This window comes from Staurois parvus, unplaced genomic scaffold (genome assembly GCF_062004578.1).
Source record: "Staurois parvus isolate SC_StPar_1 unplaced genomic scaffold, SC_StPar_1.0 ptg000299l, whole genome shotgun sequence".
In the NCBI taxonomy this organism is placed as follows: Eukaryota; Metazoa; Chordata; class Amphibia; order Anura; family Ranidae; genus Staurois; species Staurois parvus.
In genome coordinates this window covers 9,649,030-9,668,569 of record NW_028318095.1, presented here as the reverse complement: position 1 = coordinate 9,668,569, position 19,540 = coordinate 9,649,030, and the positions used below count along the sequence as shown (strand labels likewise).

At 41.4% G+C, this 19,540-nt stretch overlaps 1 protein-coding gene across 1 annotated transcript in view; it reads right to left on the bottom strand.

The window, feature by feature from the left end:
* Positions 1–19,540, bottom strand: part of ZNF654 (zinc finger protein 654) — a 39,124-nt gene that overhangs the window by 1,101 nt on the left and 18,483 nt on the right. Inside the window, exons 5-8 of the mRNA XM_089682923.1 lie at positions 18,290–18,492; positions 15,452–15,591; positions 14,228–14,369; positions 9,877–12,181 (exon numbers count right to left, since the gene is read on the bottom strand). Of these exons, the coding sequence (XP_089539049.1) occupies positions 9,877–12,181; positions 14,228–14,369; positions 15,452–15,591; positions 18,290–18,492 (2,790 nt within the window). The remainder of the gene's footprint in view (positions 1–9,876; positions 12,182–14,227; positions 14,370–15,451; positions 15,592–18,289; positions 18,493–19,540) is intronic.

Here is a 19,540-nt window from a genome sequence, read left to right as displayed (position 1 = left end):
ACCTGTTAGGTGAAGCAATCAGCAGCAGCGCTGCAGCCAATTGCTTCCACAATACCCGCCTCTCCGCGCCCCTGTCATGAGGTCTCCCGGGCTCTGCTTGCCCACCTGCTGACCCGGGAGTGATGTTATGTCACTTCCGGGTCCCTGTTGAGAGATTGTAATGCAATCTCCGGGAAAGAGCAATCCCCAGTGGAGCAGAGGGGAGACATCCAGGGTCACCAAAAATCATCACATAGGGGACATTGTCCCCTATGTGATAAAAAAAAAAAAAAAGTTACACCCAAGAACATACCATCCCCCCACTCCCCAAAAAAATTGAGGCCCCCACATATACGCACCTACAAACGTAAAAGCACATGCTGGGGCACCTACACATGAAACCGTCGATTGCGATACACGTTACATATTGCCGCGCACGCCAGAATGAGTGCAATAAATCTAGCACCCGACCTCCTCTGTAACACTAAACTGGTGACCTATAAGGAGCTTTAAAAGTGTCGAACTATAAAAAAAAAAAAAAAAATATAGGGTACTGAAGTTCGTTGCCATTTCACAAGCGCGCACAAATTTAAGGTTTGACAAGTTGCATATCCATTTACTCGCTGCAACCTCATCTTTTATATTTTACAAAAAAGTAAGGCAATTTATTGCTTTCTGTGCCCTAAAATTAAATTGGAACTACCACTATTTTATTCTCTAGGGTCTCTGCTTTCAGAACATTAATATTTGGGGGTTTATGTAATCTTTAGGCCTAAAATGATTTTTTTAAACGTGTGCAAAAAACACAAAAACGGCTCTGGCAATGAAAGGGATAAAATATAAGCCCTGACCCACCCTTTCCATATTAGCAGCCAATTGGTGCTCGTTACACTGCAAGGTCTCTCTCCTCCCTGCTAGTCCCCGGGTGCGGTGCTGGAGACAGGCAGGGAGGGGAGGATATAAACGTGTAATATTTTTAACATTGAGCTGTTTAAGTCGCCATATAAAGCCTCTTTTCTTTTTAAAAGCCCCAGACATTCCTAAAATCACCTACGATTTAAATACAGTTTTGATTAAATTTTTTTTTTTTTTTTAATCTGGAGAAGTAGATTGTCATGGAGGGCCAAGTAGATTGGGGCCCTGATTTAGTCCCTGGACAAGTAGTTTTTTCAAAAAGGTCCACACCTCTGAGCAGTACAGAACCTGTTGCTTTACCATGTATGGACAAAAAGAAAGGTCTACTTGAATGGTAGACATATGAATCATTTTAGAACGTTTACTATATGTACCAGGAACAATCTACCGTATTGTTCGCTCCATAAGACGCACTTTTTTCCCTCAAAAAAAGGGGGGAAAAAAATGTCAGTGCGTCTTATGGAGCGAATATAAAGCGGCCGGTCCGGTATTTCTGCAGCCACCATGTCAGAATACCGGGCCGGCCACTCAGCTCTTCTCTCCTGCAGGACCTTACCTGTTCCTTGCTCCAGCGCTGTAGTCTTCCCGCGCCAGCTTCTGTGACAGCCGGGTGCCCACTGCGCATGCGTGAGAAGTGCTGTGCTTTGTGAATGGTCCGGCGTCTTCTGGGACACATGACAGGTCCCAGAAGGCTCTGGGCCATTCACAAAGCGCAGTGCTTTTCGCGCATGCGCAGTGGGCACCCGGCTGTCACAGAAGCTGGCGTGGGAAGAAGGAATGACAACTCCGCGGAAGTGGGAGCGGGTACCTGACAGGTACCCGATCCCCCTCCCTCCCCAAAGGTCCGCAGTCTCTTGGGCATCCCCTGTACTGTGTCCGCAGTCTCTTGGGCATCCCCTGTACTGTGTCCGCAGTCTCTTGGGCATCCCCTGTACTGTGTCCGCAGTCTCTTGGGCATCCCCTGTACTGTGTCCGCAGTCTCTTGGGCATCCCCTGTACTGTGTCCGCAGTCTCTTGGGCATCCCCTGTACTGTGTCCGCAGTCCATGGTCATCCCCTGTACTGTGTCCGCAGTCCATGGTCATCCCCTGTACTGTGTCCGCAGTCCATGGTCATCCCCTGTACTGTGTCCGCAGTCTCTTGGTCATCCCCTGTACTGTGTCCGCAGTCCATGGTCATCCCCTGTACTGTGTCCGCAGTCCATGGTCATCCCCTGTACTGTGTCCGCAGTCCATGGTCATCCCCTGTACTGTGTCCGCAGTCCATGGTCATCCCCTGTACTGTGTCCGCAGTCCATTGGTTCAGAATATTTTTTTTCTTGTTTTTCTCCTCTAAAACCTAGGCGAGTCTTATGGTCAGGTGCGTCTTATGGAGTGAAAAACACGGTATATTCCTAAATCTCTCCCCAACTTTTTAAATGTGTTAAAAGTTTCTACTTCTTACATTTGCAATATGGAATGCATACAAAAGATAAATTAAAAGATGTGAAAATGCATAACATGTGAAAGGGCCAAAACTAAAAATACTTTCAGGCACAAGTCTAATCTGAAAAACTGAATTAAAAACTCTTCACTCAGTGCTGTACAATTATCGAACTAAGTTGAAAGTGCATGTCCACTTTTGCAGCCAAACTGTGATAGCATCTACTTTATATTTGTTACACATCTCCATTCACATTATTGGTCCTAACAGAAGAGTAAAGATCTCAAGGCATGGGTTTTGCATTGTATGAGAATGCACTTTTGAATAACTGTCTCCTCAACTCTGCCCTTCATCTTCACATTGTCATCTATTCTTAGCAATAAAAGCTACCCATAAAGACTTCTTCATAAATCTGCTCAAAAGAAACAACTAGAAAAAGGTAAGAAATGCTCTAAAAATAGTTTAGGCATGCCGTGTGAATGGGAGCAAAAACATAGCAAGGCAGTTTCTCAAATTTGTCTGCAAAAGGTGAAAATACACTTTTAATGCTATTTTAAAGTAGACCTTGAATATAAAAATAGAATTAAAAATACATTCTACATTATTCCCTCAGCTTTCAAAAGATACAGCAAGCTAGATACATTACCTGTGTTCTAGTGTGAACAGCTTGGCACTGACTCACACTTCGCATGTTAATGATTGACAGTTCAGTAAGGCAAAGAGACTTCTTGGTTGTGTGATATGAACAATTCCCCCCCTTCTAGCTGAAACAATGTCAAATGCAATTTATATCTAGAAAAGGAAAACCATGTTTGAACCAAGCAATGGAAATAGAGACCATGATAGAAATGGAATATTTACAGGATTTAAAGTGAACCTGCACCCAGCATATGCAAACCACGTATTTACAGATACTGAACAAGTAGTAAAAGCAGTTAACAAGGAGCCTTCAGGTAGACCTCTAAAGCTACTGGCATTATGGTGAAAATCATTTTCAAAGCGGACAGACACTGAAATCTGCTTTTCCCTTTTACTTTCTATGGAAACAATCTTGAGAGTCTTTCAGCCCTCTAATGTAAACAACCAACAGATATTTCTAAATTGGCAGAAATAGACTGAATCCACACTTGGAGTCAATGTTGTTATCTTTGAAAATAAATTGGTTCACAGATCATGGAAGCTAGAAAAGGATGGCATGTTTTCAAAAAGGATTTTTGAACTCACCATATAAGCCTTTCCTTGAGTCAATTGAGGAACCACAGAAGCCCCCATACTTTTTATGTAACCTTCCGCTTATATACTTACTACAAAAAAGGTTGAACATTGGCACAAAAAAAAAAAAAAAAAAAAAAAAAAAAAAAAAAAAAAAGGGGGGGGGGAAGGGTAGGCTGGTCCAGGATAATCCCTCCTACCAGCGTGCCTTGGTTCTTTAACTCTGAAACACATCTGACAGACTTGCTGATTAGCCACCAAGAAGGTTACATTGCAGGAGAGATCACCCAAGGTGAGTTTTCGAATTTTCTGTTGGGTACAGAAGCAAGTTGAGATCCCAAGGGGTCTGCTCTGTGAGACACCTTAAATGAAAGCATTAAGTGAATCCTAAGGTTTCTGAAATAGCATTGACTAGGCAAAAACCTGTCCCTTAAAGAGTACTTAAAAGTGTTACTAAACCCAGGACCCTGCATTTACTATATCTGGTCTTCCACAGTACACAAAACATGGAAATGTAATTATTTTAGTTGCTAAATACCTTTTCTCATCATTTAGAACAGTTTTGTGACTTCTATCAGTGTCCAGCAGAACACGTCAAAGCTTGTAGGAGTTTTCATTTTGCTCTAGGAAGATGCAGAACCCCTGACCTCTGTCTGGATAGTGTTGCTTGGCCCTGTGCTTATCACATGCACTTTCCCAAGAAAAAACTAAACACTAGCAATACACACCAAACTGAGCATGTACCTCCACATGATATGTCTTAACAGGAGATAAGAAGGGGGACACAGGAAGGGGAGGATCAGAGAAGTCAGGATGAAACCACCTTTTTACACAATGCAGCGGATTAACCCCTTATGTTCCACATAAAGCATGCTTTATTATATATACAGACTAATTTTACTGTTGTGGGTTTAGTAACACTTTAAAACCAATTTTTGGTAAAGGCCAGAATGCAAGGTACCAAAGTAATCTCCCTGAGGGTTGAAACTCCTGTTCACAGCAGTTAAAGAAATTCCAGGTATGGTAGAAGATTTTTCTCAAAGTGGATTTTCTGGCTTTTAGTATTGTGGGAATGAAAGAGCCAGATGGACCTCTGCCCTCCAAGACGTGGGTTTCAACAGCCATTGCTGTTGGAAAAGCCATTGACTTAGAGGCAGGATGTAGCAGGGGGTCTTGAAACAGAAGGTCTGTCCTGTTTAGAAAGCCAGAAGGTAATTTTCCAGACATCTGAATATGTGTGTACCAGGTTCTGTAATTGATATAGGCCACTGGAGTGGCATTGTTTGACTGCTCTATGATTGGGTGTCCCTGAAAGAGGGGTCCAAGGTTGCAAAGTAGATTTTAGTGAGCTTTGCTTCCCTGGGTGACTAGGTTCCCTGAACCGTGAGAGATAGGAACAGTTCTCCCTAGCCTGTGAGGATGGTATCTGTAGTTACCTTTTTCCAAGAGTATGGGAGAAACAAATTCACCATTTCCAAGGGTGGATTGGAATCCAAACTTGGGAGTTCTTTTAACACGAGAGAAACATGGGGGAGTTGAGAAGAGCGTCTGTTCCAGACCAAAAAAAATATTACGCTGGAGAGACCTTGAGTGGGACTGAGCAAAGTGAAAGCTTTAAAATGAAGCAACCTTGAGGCCCAGCACTCTCATTAAGAAACTCATGGAGGGATGTCTTTTAGATCTTAAGGTCTGAGACTTTAGAGAGAAAATGGTTTCCTAGAAGTAAAATGTTAGCCTTTTGAAAGATGGTTACACAATCAAAAGCCTAAATAATATCAATAGTCCTTTGGATATCTGCAGACAGTTTTGAGGGAGATGGATACTTCAGAAGAAGGCCATCTATGGACCCTGTCACCTGGATGCCCTGAATACCTAAAATGGGGAGTAGGGGGTGCGAGCCCCTTTGCGAATACCCCATACGCAGAGGAAAGGCCAAAACAGCAGTGCTATGAATCGAAAGGGTTTGTTTTCTACTGTGAAGCATAGAAAGCACTGATGAGGTGGGTACATGGGAATATGGAGGTAGGCATCTTTGATGTCCACTAAAGCCAAGTAATCCCCTTTTAACTGAGAGGAAATAACTGACCTTGCAGATTTAATTTGAAACTTTGATTGATTTTAGAGAAAAAAAAAAAAAAACCATGAGGGAGTAGTGTTTAAAATTATTTCGTACCTCTTTGAAACCACTGGTTGAATGGGATGTCTGTGATCCAGAGGAATGTAAACTCTAACAGACCTCGTCTTGATCTTAGGACTGAGGGCACCCCTTCATTGTGAAGAAGTCTTTGAAGTAGACTTGGTGGGAATTATGTTCCAAATTTTGTGCCAAAGGGAATGGCTGAATTTTGGCTTTGAAGATTAATCCTGAGAAGAGAGATGGGGTGCTGTCTGTTTTGAGGAGGCAGAAACCCCTGAAGAGCGGAGTTTTGGAGCCCTCCTGTGACATCCTTAATGGACCTTGTCAACTCCATCACGAAAGATACATCTCCTCCTTCAAAGAGCAAACGAATGAGGAGTATTTTACAGGTAACTGCAGCTAACCAGGCTTTTAGCCATAGGATTCTGCACATACAGAAATTAGATCCATTTTAGAAATTTGTGTCATGACTTTTTCCAGGGCATCAACAGAAAGTGAGGTGGAGCATACAGGTGGTAGCTAGCTTGGCACGGGTGGTATTCAGAACAGTTTGCATATTCTCAGTGAACGAGGGCTGAAATTGCAGCTGTATCAGCTGTACATCACTATTAGGTATTTGGTTTAGTAGTTACACCACTTTTTATAAAAAAGTAGTCCCCTCCTTCAGAAGGGACCAAACGTAATTGGACAATTGACTGAAAAGCCATGGGCAGGTGTCAGTAATTCCCACAATACATAAACAGATAGGTAGGTAAAAGGTCTGCGGTTGATTCCAAGTGTGGAATGTGCATTTGAAAACTTCATTTTGAGGACCAAAGAATTGTATAAGAAAGTAAAGCAGACCAGTATTCGGCTGAAAACACAAAACAAACTTATCAGAGTGACTAAATCAATTTGCTATAAAAAAGGAATATACTGGTGAGCTTAGCAACACCAAAATATCTGAACAACCATTATGGAAGACAGGTATGCTGGATGATTATAGATTTTTTTTTTGTTATGAAGACAGACACCTTCATAACATCTAACCAAGTCACAAACACTCTCTGGGAGGTAAGCATAGTATTGTTAATGTCTACAATTAAGAGAAGCAGATGTTCACCTCAAGATGCAAACCAAGTCTGAAGAATGGGAAGGCCAGATTATACTTTGCCAGAAAACATCTAAAATTCCTTCCCAGTTCTGGAACAATATTCTTCAGAAACTGACATTACAACCTACTAGCGCAATGGGAAATGAAGAATATGGAGAAGTGGAGGAATAGCTCATGAATCATAGCACTCCACAATCTGTAAAAGATGTCGGAGGCAGTGTTATGGTACAAGCATGTATGGCTGCCAACAATACTGTCACTACTGCTATTATCGATAACGGATGACAGAAGCAACAGGACAAATTCTGAAGCATATAAGGGCTTTGATATCAGCTTAGATTCAGCCAATTGCTGAAAACTGTTAGTACAGCCCTTCAGAGTATAGATGGACAATCACACAAAATATACTGTGAAAGCAACTTAAGATCTTTCTTCGGTCGCTGAATCAGTCACCTAACCTAAACTCAATGGAGCTCTGTCTTTCCCTTGATGAAGATGAAAGGCAGAAAGATCAACAAACAAGCAGCAACTGATGACAGCTACAGTGAAGGCTTGGAAAATACCTCTAGGAAGCAAGCCCAGCAATTGGTGATGTCCATTGGATTACAGACTATAGACAGTAATTTAATGCAAAATGATTTTCAACAAAGAATGGGAGTGACTTTCATTATTAACCACTTCAATACTGGACACTGTTACCCCCTTTCTGCCCAGGTCAATTTTCAGCTTTCAGTGCTTTCGCACTTTGAATGACAATTTTGCGGTCATGCAACACTGTACCCATAGGATTTTTTTTTTTTTTTTTTTGAGACAGATAGAGCTTTTTTTTGGTGGTATTTAATCACCACTGGGTTTTTTTTATTTTCTGCTAAACCAAAAAAGACAAACAATTTGAAAAAAAAAGAAAAAAAAAACAAAACATGTTTTTCTTAGTTGCTGTTATAAAATTTTGAAATTAAGTACATTTTTCTCCTTCACTGATGTGTGCTGATGGGGCTGCACTGATAATCAGTGCCCGATTTATCAGTGTAAATGTGCCGTCTGAATTGCTGGTCACTGTCTCTCCTCTTCTCAAGCTGTGACACTGTATGAGCAAAGGAATTCCGGCAAGTTTGTTTACATTGAGATCAGCTGTGAATGGACATAGCTGATCACATGATAAAAGGGCCGTTTTGATTGGCCCTTTACCGCAGCCCTCCCAGAACTAGCTGACTGCACTGTAGACGTCTTTTGGCTATAGCATGGTTGGCAAGTGAACATTTTGGGGGTATCTCACCAAAAAGAATATTTTTGCTGCAGAGGATGCCTAAAATCTGACTTGTATCTTAGTGCAGACTTCTCTTCTTGATAAGCCAATCATACAAGTACAAAATTACATTTATTGGGGTGTTCTGTACACCAACTGTATAAACACTACCTCCAAGTTGCCCAATTGCATTGAATTTTACAGAAGATTATAGCACTGCAGATTGAGACGTAAAAGGTAATTTTAATACCATTCAATTACAGTTTGACTTGTGTAGGAATTGTATAAAAATGGTTGTAATTCATAACAACGTTTATGCTAAACCACCTGGGTTAAACTTCAAATCACGCCTTAATTGCTTTGTTTCAAATTCATTGTCGTGGTGTGCCATGCCAAAATTATGAAAATTGTGTCACAGTCCAAATATTAATGGACCTGTATGTGTGTGTATGTATTTTAACTATGTGAACCATAACACCAGCAGTTAATAAGGCCATAGAGACTTTGTAAACCACCAACAAAAAAAAATGAAGGTACATAAGTTACTATGATAATGGGAGAGACAGTGGAAAAGGCTTTATGATTTGAAGCGTGTATGGACTTCTTATTCACATTAATACACGTCTGGAAACCCATATTTAATTTGTACGAAAATTTAAAAAGAAGTTCAAGTATGACATACAGAAAGGTTACATAATAAAACCCATATACGATACAACAGTTTTAAAGGAAAAACAGAAAAGTTTAGGATAGCAGGGAACACATTCATTCCTATGAAAACTGATCACGGTTTCCTTTTTTTCTATTTTGCTAAAAATCAAGCTTGCAGATTATATAACCATAACCAGCAACTAATGAAAATGGGCTGTGTTCAAAGAACAGGCAGACTTTTCTTTTTCTTAAAGTGCACATAATTTTTTTTTGTCAGAAACAATTCTGCAAAATAAAATACAAAGCCCCCCGCCCCCCCCCACAGGTTAGGACATTTTTTTTAGTTCATCTTACTTAGAGACAGACAGACAGACAGACACACCAGTGCTATTAGGTTTAGCTTTTAGAAGCATGAGTGCTGCCATTGCTGGCCTTCATCTAAGGGTCCATTCATCCTAGGTGCAGTTTCTGCATTTTTCCTCACAGGCGACTGCAATGACACAAAATAGTTTTCTGTGTGTCATGTTCAGACCAGAAGGAAGCATTCCACTGCATTCCAGAGTGCTGCTACATTATGCAGTATGTTTGCATAATAAATCGCACTGCTTCGCATGGTCCCCCATGCCATTGCACAGCAATTGAATGAAGTGTCTGTACACTTTATATAAAGTTGAAACAAACAAAAGAAGAGAAAATGGAGCAGTGTGATGCAATAAAACACACATTAAACCACCCAGCACATGGCTCTGCAGCCCTAAACGTTGAATAGGCAGCGGCAGTTTTGGTTACAGAGCAGCGTCAAGGAGCCCCTAAAGGTGCCAGTTGTCTGGCTGTGTCCAGTTTCAATATTTATAGAAACAAGAATGTTATAAACGAGCATCAAGATACCTTATCCTTATACATTCCTAGCAGCAATGGAGCTCGACTGTCACCTCCCAAACATTTCTATTGCTGGTGAGACAGCCCATCAATGATGGGGCAATAGGAATGTGGCAGAGGAAGGGGGCAGTAGAAGAAAATGCTGACACTACCCAGAAGTCTGACTTTGCCTTTCAGGACTGTCAAAATACTTGCACATTTCAGGAGGGCCCTTTCTATATGTGACAATTTGAATGCTTGTGTGTACTTGCTTTTGGTTGCTCAAAATCCTTTATACCAACTTTCATTTGACAAATGGCATTAGAAACCATACCAAATCATTTTGTGCATTCACACTACTTACTTTCATCATCTGAGTCAAACCCAAAATACAGCTGACATTTCTTTTGTGCTAGATGCTCTTCAAGTGCTTCTGAGCTACAGTAGTTCGTTAGGCACTTCCCGCATCTCAGTCTCTCCACTGATGTCTTAGACTCAGAAGGCTTTTCATTAATGTGATCCTGGCTACTTTTTCTACGTTTTGGCATGCTAATGTACTGTTCGTCTAGGTAACTAGGAGGCAAGGGCCTGCTATAGAGCCGTGTACCACCTGAACCATATGGCGCCGATTTAGCCGGCTGATTTGGTTTTGAGTCACCAGGACAACTTTCAACTGCACTGCTTTTTTGCTCAGCGTCCTCTGTCGTATCTGAATGCAGTGTTTTGTCCGTATCAGTTTCTGCAGTGCTGTCCAATGTTACTGGTGTTTCTGCTTCTGAAACAGATTGTTCCGGCACATTAAATCCATTTGGAATTTGTTCCTCAACAACCTTTGATTCCTGAACTGTCTCCTGCCCACTGTTGATTTCTGAATCCTTACAACTCGTTTCCAGAGTTTGCTCAGTTGTTTGCACTTCCCCGTTAATTTTTTTCTCAGTCTGTTTATAGGTCTTTGGTTCTAGGACTTCTTTTCTACACTTCCAGCTGGGGACTGGTAAGTCTACCATTTCTTCACTGACAGTCTGTTCTTTTTTAGTAGCTGCTGTAAGCCGCTGACTGTTCACTGTGTCCGCTTGCGGCGTGCTATGTACAGGAACATCACTTACTGGCTCTTCATTTGATAAAGAGGTTCCAACCTCTCTGCCATTTTGTTCATAGTGCTGAGCTTCGTGCTCATAAAGGGAAGAGATTTGTTCGAAAACCTCAGTGCAGTTTATGAAGCCACACTGAACCATTAGAGGTTCATGGCTTAACTGGTGCTCTGCAAGCTGAGTTACAAACTTAAAGTTTTTATTGCAGCTTTGCTGCTGGCAAAAATAGACATTCGGGTAAGTGTGTTTCTTTAAATGGTCAATGAAATGCCTACCATTGGTAAACTTTCTCTGGCAGAACCGGCATTTGCCCTTATTCCATGCCATTATGTGTTGCTGTACTTTTTCATCAGATGGGTGGGCTTTCCGTGCATGCTTGTTCAAAGCCCTTACACGTTGAAATACACGGTGACATCCCTGAGCAGGACACTGGTAGTTAACCTGGTGGCTGACGTCAGGGTCTCCTTTACCAAAGACAGACCCATTTAGTTTAATGCATTCAGTCAAGTCCTGGTCAGACTTTTCCTCCCCTGCTTCTATTTCACCTAGTACAGCAGCCACATCATCTGTATTACTAACATCAGTGGAGAAAGAGGTCTGGGTAGCTGTTGAATGATGTAAAAGTTCTATATTATGGTCCATTAGGTGGTTTTCACCTGGTATCATGCATTCCACTGCAGTCTCTTGACTTTGAAGGATGTTCAAGCCTTCACTGGTCGAACTACTAGAGTTGCCATTTTCCAAAGCCACGGATGACTCTTCTGATGAGTTAACTTCACTGATATCTGAACAAACCTGGATAGCATTATCTGAGGAAGCATCAGAAGATTTCACCATTGAAAGCCTTTGCATTTTCCTTACATGATGTTTTAAATGTCGAAGCATGTTTATTTTATTCCTGAACTTCCTGGCGCATATAACGCATGTAAAGAAGCCTCCTTCGTGATGGGTCTGTGCATGTCTATATATGTGACCACCTAAAAATTCTTTATTGCACAAAATGCAGGGATGCTTAGGAACATTATGCTCTGTTTGTTTAGGACTGGGCATTGTATGATCCCTTCTAGAATTTAAAGACAGTCTTAGCTTACTGCTTCCTTCTTTGTGCTTCAATACTCCATTACGTAATTTCATCACAGAGTCATCCAGGGGCAAACCTGGCTCCAACACATTATTCAGTTGTTCTGGTGTACCTAGAACCAAGGCAGCCTTTTCCCCAAGAAGTTCTGCACAGTTTTGCTGAATCATCTGAAAGTTCCAGAATTCTGGATCAAATAATAAGCCTCTTTTCAAGATAGGAAGTAATTCAAAACGCACCCTGTTCTCCACGTAGCTGTTAAACTCATTATAATCCTCATCGGAGTATTTGTACAAACGTTCCACATCTCTGTAGGATTCTACAGTGCGTTCCAAAAAGAAAACAGACAGTGCACAGATTCTGCAAATCTCCAAGTCAGTGGGGAACAGGAAAGCTAGGGTTTTATAAATTAAAGATTTTGTTTCAGGATTATTCTGAAGATCCAATTGTAGTGCACATCCACACAGCTCCACCGACAGCTGAACGCCAGCTTCACCAACCTGAAACGAAAAACACTTCAGTAATATTTACGGTATTTTATTTACTCTAAGGGTTTTTTTTTTTTTTTTTTTTTTTTTTTTTTTTAAAGCTTCCTCTGTTCTCATGCAAAAAGAGGATTTAAAGGATAAGTTCACCTTTTGACAAAAATAATAAATGCACATTTTTGCAGGCAAAAAAATTGTGCATTTATTTTTGTTGTAGGAGCCTATAAAGCATTGCACCAGCAATCAGATCGCTAGTGCCATGCAGGTGTCCTGCAGACCTGTCAGTATATCTGCTTGCCAATACATCCTGTACAAGCAAGCTAATACACACTGACAGGAAGAATCAAAGAACTGCCACAGAGCTGTGGTAGGTAATTGAGAATTACAAGCCAACAGCCACTAAAGCTGTCAGGACTTGTAGTCTTCTCATTCACAGAATACTGTAAATGAGTAATGCGGGCAAGCAGCGAGAGCCCCGCACAGCCACAATTCTAATATTCTGACAGCTAGTGGGGGGAGGAAAATCCCCCATCAGTTGTCAAAGCAGGGGAATGGGGAGAGGTGGGGGTTTGTCCTTTCATAACATGTTGCCGGTTACACCCTGAACATGGATGTAACATGTTGTGAAAAGTGAACTTAAAAATCTATCTCCAGTCTGAAAAAAATAAAATTAAAAACTAAACTCCACAGATATAATTTACCTAGGTCCTAAGAATCTACCTCCATTAAGATCACACCACCACTTATTTTCTGCTTGTCAAATGTTTATTCTTTTTTCTTTTACTATATTGAAGAAAAAAAAAAAGTCTAGCAATAAATCAAAATCTACAAGCACAAGATCTAGATACTTATAGGTTTCCCTAGATGAAAATGTCTGTGTGAGAGTGCACATATACTTCAGGTGTTTGCAGTAGCACATACACAAAGATCCACTAGAATATTACAACTGTGGGGGTATGGGGAAGGGGTGCAGGGGATGGAAGATTTCAACTAAAGCTGGCCATAAATGGATCGAATCTAGGCCGATTCAGCAGGGTGATTGCACCCAAGTTTGATTGTTGTACAACTTGGGTAGAACCGGCCTGTCAGATTTTTTCATGCGTTTATTGCCAGTGACTATAGCGCTAGCAAAAGTCACTGTTCTCCTGGCAGCTCCCCTCCGCCTCTTGCACCTCCCCACTGGGAGAACACAACAGCTCTGAGGGAGGTATTCCCCCATCAACACTGACTGTGTCCATAGGAGATTGCAGGAAAAAGAACAAAAATAGCATTGTCTATGACCAGCTTAAAGCGGAGTTTGCCCCCACCCTCCCTCCAAACAAAAAAAAAAAGTCAGTGGCTACAAATACTGTCATACTTACCTGTCCACACATCCAGCTGCGTCCTCACCCCAAGCCAATTCTTAAGTCGGCTGTTGAGTGTTGGTTCCGTCACCTTGACTAAGCCGGAAGTGGGAGCCAAAATGTGGGGGTGTGGGGCAGGCAGATAAGTGGAGCTTTCACTTTTGGGTGGAACTCCACTTTAAGACAGCAGCCATAAGCACAAGTGACACTTCTCATTCAATATACATACAGTTTAAAAGAAATAAATATAGGTTTTAACTCTGCTGTAAGTTTATAAATAAAGTATAGAAGGCTTTATTGCTGTGTAACTAGGGCAGATGTGAAGGGACGTGTTCAAAAAGCAGGGTTTGAGAACTAGGACGGTGCACCAATGCTTCATTAGAATCTTCAGCTTTCAACACTTTGGGTGTGTCGGATTCCCACGTTAACCCACCGAGGTTACACCTGCTGGAAGTTACATCACTAATTTGTCAAATTCACAGCTGCAGGGACACAACAGTGATGTGGTGACTGGCAGGTGGAACCACAGCGTGCAGTAGTGAGATGCAGTTAGGGTACACAAATTCAACTGAATGCTCCAAATTGTTGGGGTCACAATCCTTTTTTTTTTTATCAAAGTGTAGACTTTTGGCTTGCATCCAGGTGGTATATGTGGCCTGGTAAGGGGCAAACAATAGATTTAGGTTTAAATCAAATGTTAAACCTTATATGCACTTACTTCATCTCTGATGGCTTTCATGAAGGGAAAGATGACCTTAACATTGGCAGCAATCCTCAGCATGTTGTAGCATTGTTCTACAAATACTTCTTTTGAAGGGTTGACTTTTAACTGAAGTTTAGTCCATATGAAAATCAAATCCCTGCAAATAGCAGAATGTTAGATTCTTCAGTATATTAGTTAGGAGATGACTGATAATTGACATCTAGAAAAGCCATACAAATGCTTCTTTATCCATTTCAGTAGTGGCATATTACCACCACCCCACCCCCTTCCCATCAAGGCAATTTTTCAGTGTTGTGATAGTTTCACAATTACTCTACACACAAAGCTGTACCCAAAATTATTATATCATTTTTGAGCTAGATAAAGCTTTCTTCTGGTGATATATAATAACTAAGTTTTTTACACCATGTTGTGAGCTCCTCCGACACAAGGTACAAAAAAAAAAAAAAAAAATTAGAAGCCAAAATTCTCACGCTTTTACTTTCTAAAACAATAAAAATTAAATGAAAATGCCAACACAGTACAAAAATGACCCCTTTTGGGAAATTGTACACTCCCAAGGTGATCTGACTTTTTGCTACTTTTTTTGGAAATGCACCTGAGGGGACTGGTGCTTCTCTAGTGGGGGGGGGGGGGGGGGGGGGGAGAAGAAAAAAAAAAAAAAAAAAAAAAAAAAAAAAAAAGGAAGAAGAAGGAGGAACAAAGGTCCCCACACAAGTGTGAATAAAACCCTAAGTCCCCGGTCACACTGGATGCGGAATAGCATGCGATTTGGAAATCGCATGCCATGTCGCACCCTACTGTCCGCAATTACAGTGGTCATATCGGTGCAGTTCAGACTTCTAGAAGTAGAACATGCACTACTTTTGGTGCAATTTGCATAGACATCTGTGTAAGATGTCTTGCAAATAGAACCTGAAAATCAGCATGTCATCCAATTTGAAATAGTGCGACTTACAGTGAAGTTGCACGATTTCAAAAGTCGGGATTGGTGTGACCAGGGTGTAAATGACAATCTTCAGCATGTAAAATATGTATGGAAGAGGTGCAGTGATTTTTCAACTGGCAATTAGTCCTAAAATGTGGACTTCTCTGCCAAAAGAAAGAGGATCATTCGTCCAATGTATAATAAGCTCAAGTATTCTCTAGTCACATCGTTTATTCTATCTCGCAGCCATTGGCTGTCACCAAGAACTGTCCAACTTGTTTCACACTTACCATATACAATACATTTTTCCAGTCTGCAACTGTGTTACGAGAAAAGCTTCACTCAGCTGCAGTGCCAAAGGAGTCTTCCCTTCTTTTTCTATTCTGCAGATGATTTTTACACCATCGCCGGCGTCTATTCTCAGCACATGCTAAAATGTGAAAACAGTACATTATATAGTCATCTATGTCACAGTATTATGCCAGCTCCACTCATAATGGCATTTAAAAAGGGCCAGTTTAGTCAAAGTGGATACTTTAAATGTGGCAGCATCTGCCAATAACTGAAGGCCTTCTGGCTTCTCATCTCTCTGTGATTCCAGTGATATTTCCCAACCTCTTACTTCCCTATAGCTTCTCTTGACAAAAACACATTTTTCCCCTAACAGGCGGGTATCTTGTTCCATTTCGTATAAAATGGTATTTGTCACACACATCATACAGGAATATTCTTTCTTCGGGGTGCTGAAGTGAACAGCAAAAGACAGCGCTCTTTGATACTTAAACACTCAGTGTTTTATAATGGAGCACATTAAAAGAGTTACAGGCTCCCACCCAAAAATATGAAACATCAGCAGCTACAAATACTGTAGCTGTTGACTTTTAATATAAAGGACACTTACCTGTCCAGGGTTCCAGCACCGTCATCAACCGGGCTAGTTCTTCACTAGCCTCGGGGTTCCTGGCGCTGGCATTGAAAAGTAAGGGATCCCAGAAATGAAGCCTTGTGGCTTCACAGTGGGTTTCCTACTGCGCATGACCGAGTTGGGCAGCGCTCCGATTCATCCTAGTCTTCTGGGACCTGTGAAGTGTCCCAGAAGAGTGTGGGGGAAAGGAGGGGAGCAGGTCACAACCAGGTACCCACTCCCCCCAAAAAGTGCCAAATGTGGCAGTGGGGAGGGGGGCCAAACAAGCGGAGCTTCCCCTTCTGGATGGAGCGCCACTTTATGCACAATACAGTAAACATTCACCAATAAACTATTTGAAATTTTATTAAAATTCTTAGCCAATCACTTGCTATTTACAGCTTTCAAAGCTGCTGATCCCTGCTCTCAGTGCCATTTCCCAAAACTTCAGGTCATCACAGGAAAGAGTTCACAGTGGACACTGCAGTCTCCAGTTTGTGTGTTAGCTTGGAGAAGACAGAAGATGGGGTAGAGGGAGGAGTAGGGGACTGCCTTCTCTTTCTAGGCTATGGGGCCTTCTATTGATGTGCAAAGTGTAGGGAGCACAGTTCTAGTCCCTGCTCACAAGGATGACTCCATAGGCTGCTGCATGAGAAAGGAGCCACCCTGAAACAAGTAATCTGGGGAAAAACTCATGCACCAGCTTAAACTGGAATATAGGAAAGGATTAAAAGAAAAGTAAGCTGAATACTCAGCAACCAAATCAGCTGCTTAAGGTGCTTAAAAACCAAAGGATTTAATATCACTTTAAATAGTAATGCTAGACTTCCACATACAGAAGACTGCTGGTGAAAATGCTTTTAAAGCATAAGAAACAGTGCATCACTGACATGTTTATGACCTCACAGGGACAGATTATGACTTCAGGGCTTTGCAAGATTACAAATCCTCAATGTGTTAATTTTAAATACCCAACCATATGTGTGGGGAAATGAACAAAGGTTTGGTTGGGTCAACACAGCTTCACCCAATTCACTAAGCTCAGTTAATGTTCACTTTTCTATGTGAACAGAAATATCATTTCCTAGTTCCTTTGTCACCTTGAATCTTCAGTTTGGTATGATATAGCTTTGACTGCATAAAGCCAGTGGTAGCTCTACAAGCTCAAGGTATACATGGCAACCATTAAAATAAAACTGATAATTTACCTCTAAAACACATACAATGCCTTCATTAAGTATTCAGACCTCCTTCACTTTGTTCAGCTTTATTATGTTTCAGCCTGATACTACAGTTGTTTAAAATTCATTATTTTTTATTTTTTTGCTCATTAACCACTTCCCGTCCACCCTACAGCAGAAATACTGTTACAGGGTGGCATGTGTGCGCAAAATCACACACACACACACTTTTGCATTTCCAGGTAGGGGGAGTGAGCCGCGCGTGCCCTACCCGCGCTGTCATTAGCGGCCGTTAATCATCGGGTCCCGACGAAAAGGAGACTTGTTTTGGTTACGAACAGTTCTCCCGTCAGCTCAGGCACACTGCTTTGGATATATCCCAAATTAGTTTATAACCAAAAATTAAAATTTCTAAACTTTTTTTTATATTTTGTTTTTTTTACATACTGTCACCCTAGCAGTACAGTGTCACCATGGTGACACTGTACTACTTGTGGGGGGTGATTAAGTTTTTTTTTTTTTTTTTACACCGATTGCTTTTACACCCATAAAGGCTGTAAAAGCAATCATTTCTCCTCTCTGGCTGCATTCTTGCAGCCATTGAGAACTACTGTGTGAACTGTGATTGGTCACAGCTTGTCGCATGGTACAAGGCTGTTGTGAATAGCCTTGTATCGTGACCTCTGTGATCATTCACAGATTTCACACGTAGTAAGCAATTATGTCAGAAGTGACATCTTGCTTACTACTCTGCATGTGATCACTGATTGGCCAATCAGTGATCACATGATCGGAACCTCGCAGAGGTCTTGTCCGACAATCGTGTTCCACGGTGTCCAGAGGAGGGAGGGAGCGCGCACAAGCAGGGGGCAGGGAGACCTTTTAGAAAAGGGCACCCGACCCTGCACTGCCACAGTCCGGCCGTTTATATACAACGGCGGGATGGGAGGGGGTTAAAGGACATTATGAAGATCCACCAAGAGTCCCATTCTAATCCAATATGTGCACATTGTTTTTTCATTCAGTAAGGTTAAACAACATACCTCAGGAAGCAACTTATCAGTTAAGTTGGTCATATGCAGGCATATGAAGTAGGCTTGATGGTAATAGAGATTTTTGCTGACTTCCGGATGACTCAGACAGGTTGTAATAAGAGCCACTGCTTCTGAAATGCGTTCACAGGCAATGAGGTATCTCACTCTGAACTCAAAGAACAGCTGATTCTCAGACTCCAGGTATTTGTCCACTACAAAAAGGAAACCACAAGATATTACCACAGATGTAAACCTACAGAATATCTAATCACACAAACCTGATTACCATTTATAAAAACAGAATTTTCCCTCCATTATCAAAATTCAGAAAAACAAAACAAAAAAAGAAAAGAATAAAAATATCTACTGCTTAAAGAAATGTAAAACATTTTAGTGTAAATAAAAGCAATGCAAGTTTTAAAAGAGAAGTATGGCCAAAACACCTTTGGCCATAATGCTTTCCTGGGTCACAGAAATGCACTTATTTCTGCACTCCTATGACCCAGATTCAGCAGACAACAGGTTAAAGGCCACTGCCAACATTCAACCAGTCCAGGCTCTGGATGGATCTCTATATTATTGTCGGGATCCACCCAGATGCCTGACCATCAGCTGGTTTAGCTTCTCAGCGTGCCACTGAGAGCCTGAGCCAGCGGATGTCACTGCCTCCACAACCCAGTGCTCCAGTGAGGGGCAGAAAAGAAAGAGGTAACTGACAGTCACCACTTTCTGCTCAGTGAAGACTGAGAACAGAGTGGAATTGTTGCCATCACCTGGCTTGACAAACGTCAAATGGGTGCAAGATGACAGCTGAACAGTGACTAGAGCCCATCAGATGCAATCACTGTTCGGGTATTCAGATAGCCATAGATGTTTAAATATGATGGCCAGCAGGGGAGATGCCTCCATCTCTGCTGTTTGGAGTTAATGGAGCAATCTATAGGATCTATGGGCTCAACAAGAAAAACCCACATGTGTATGGCCAGTCCTATACAATGCTTATAAACAACAGAAAGGACTAAAGCCAACAGAATAGAGACCTTGTTAAACTATACAGTACAACAAGGACTTCTCTGCAGTTTCAGTGCCAAATAGTCTTGAACAACATGAAATGTTACAAACCTATAAAAGTAACTCACACTTTATACAATAAGTACAAGTGCAGCAACTAGGAAATGTATGTTTTTTGATGAAAGTAAAAGCTGCACAAGGACTCGTGGGACTCTGGAAGTAAAGGACGTGGGACTCTGGAAAGCTATA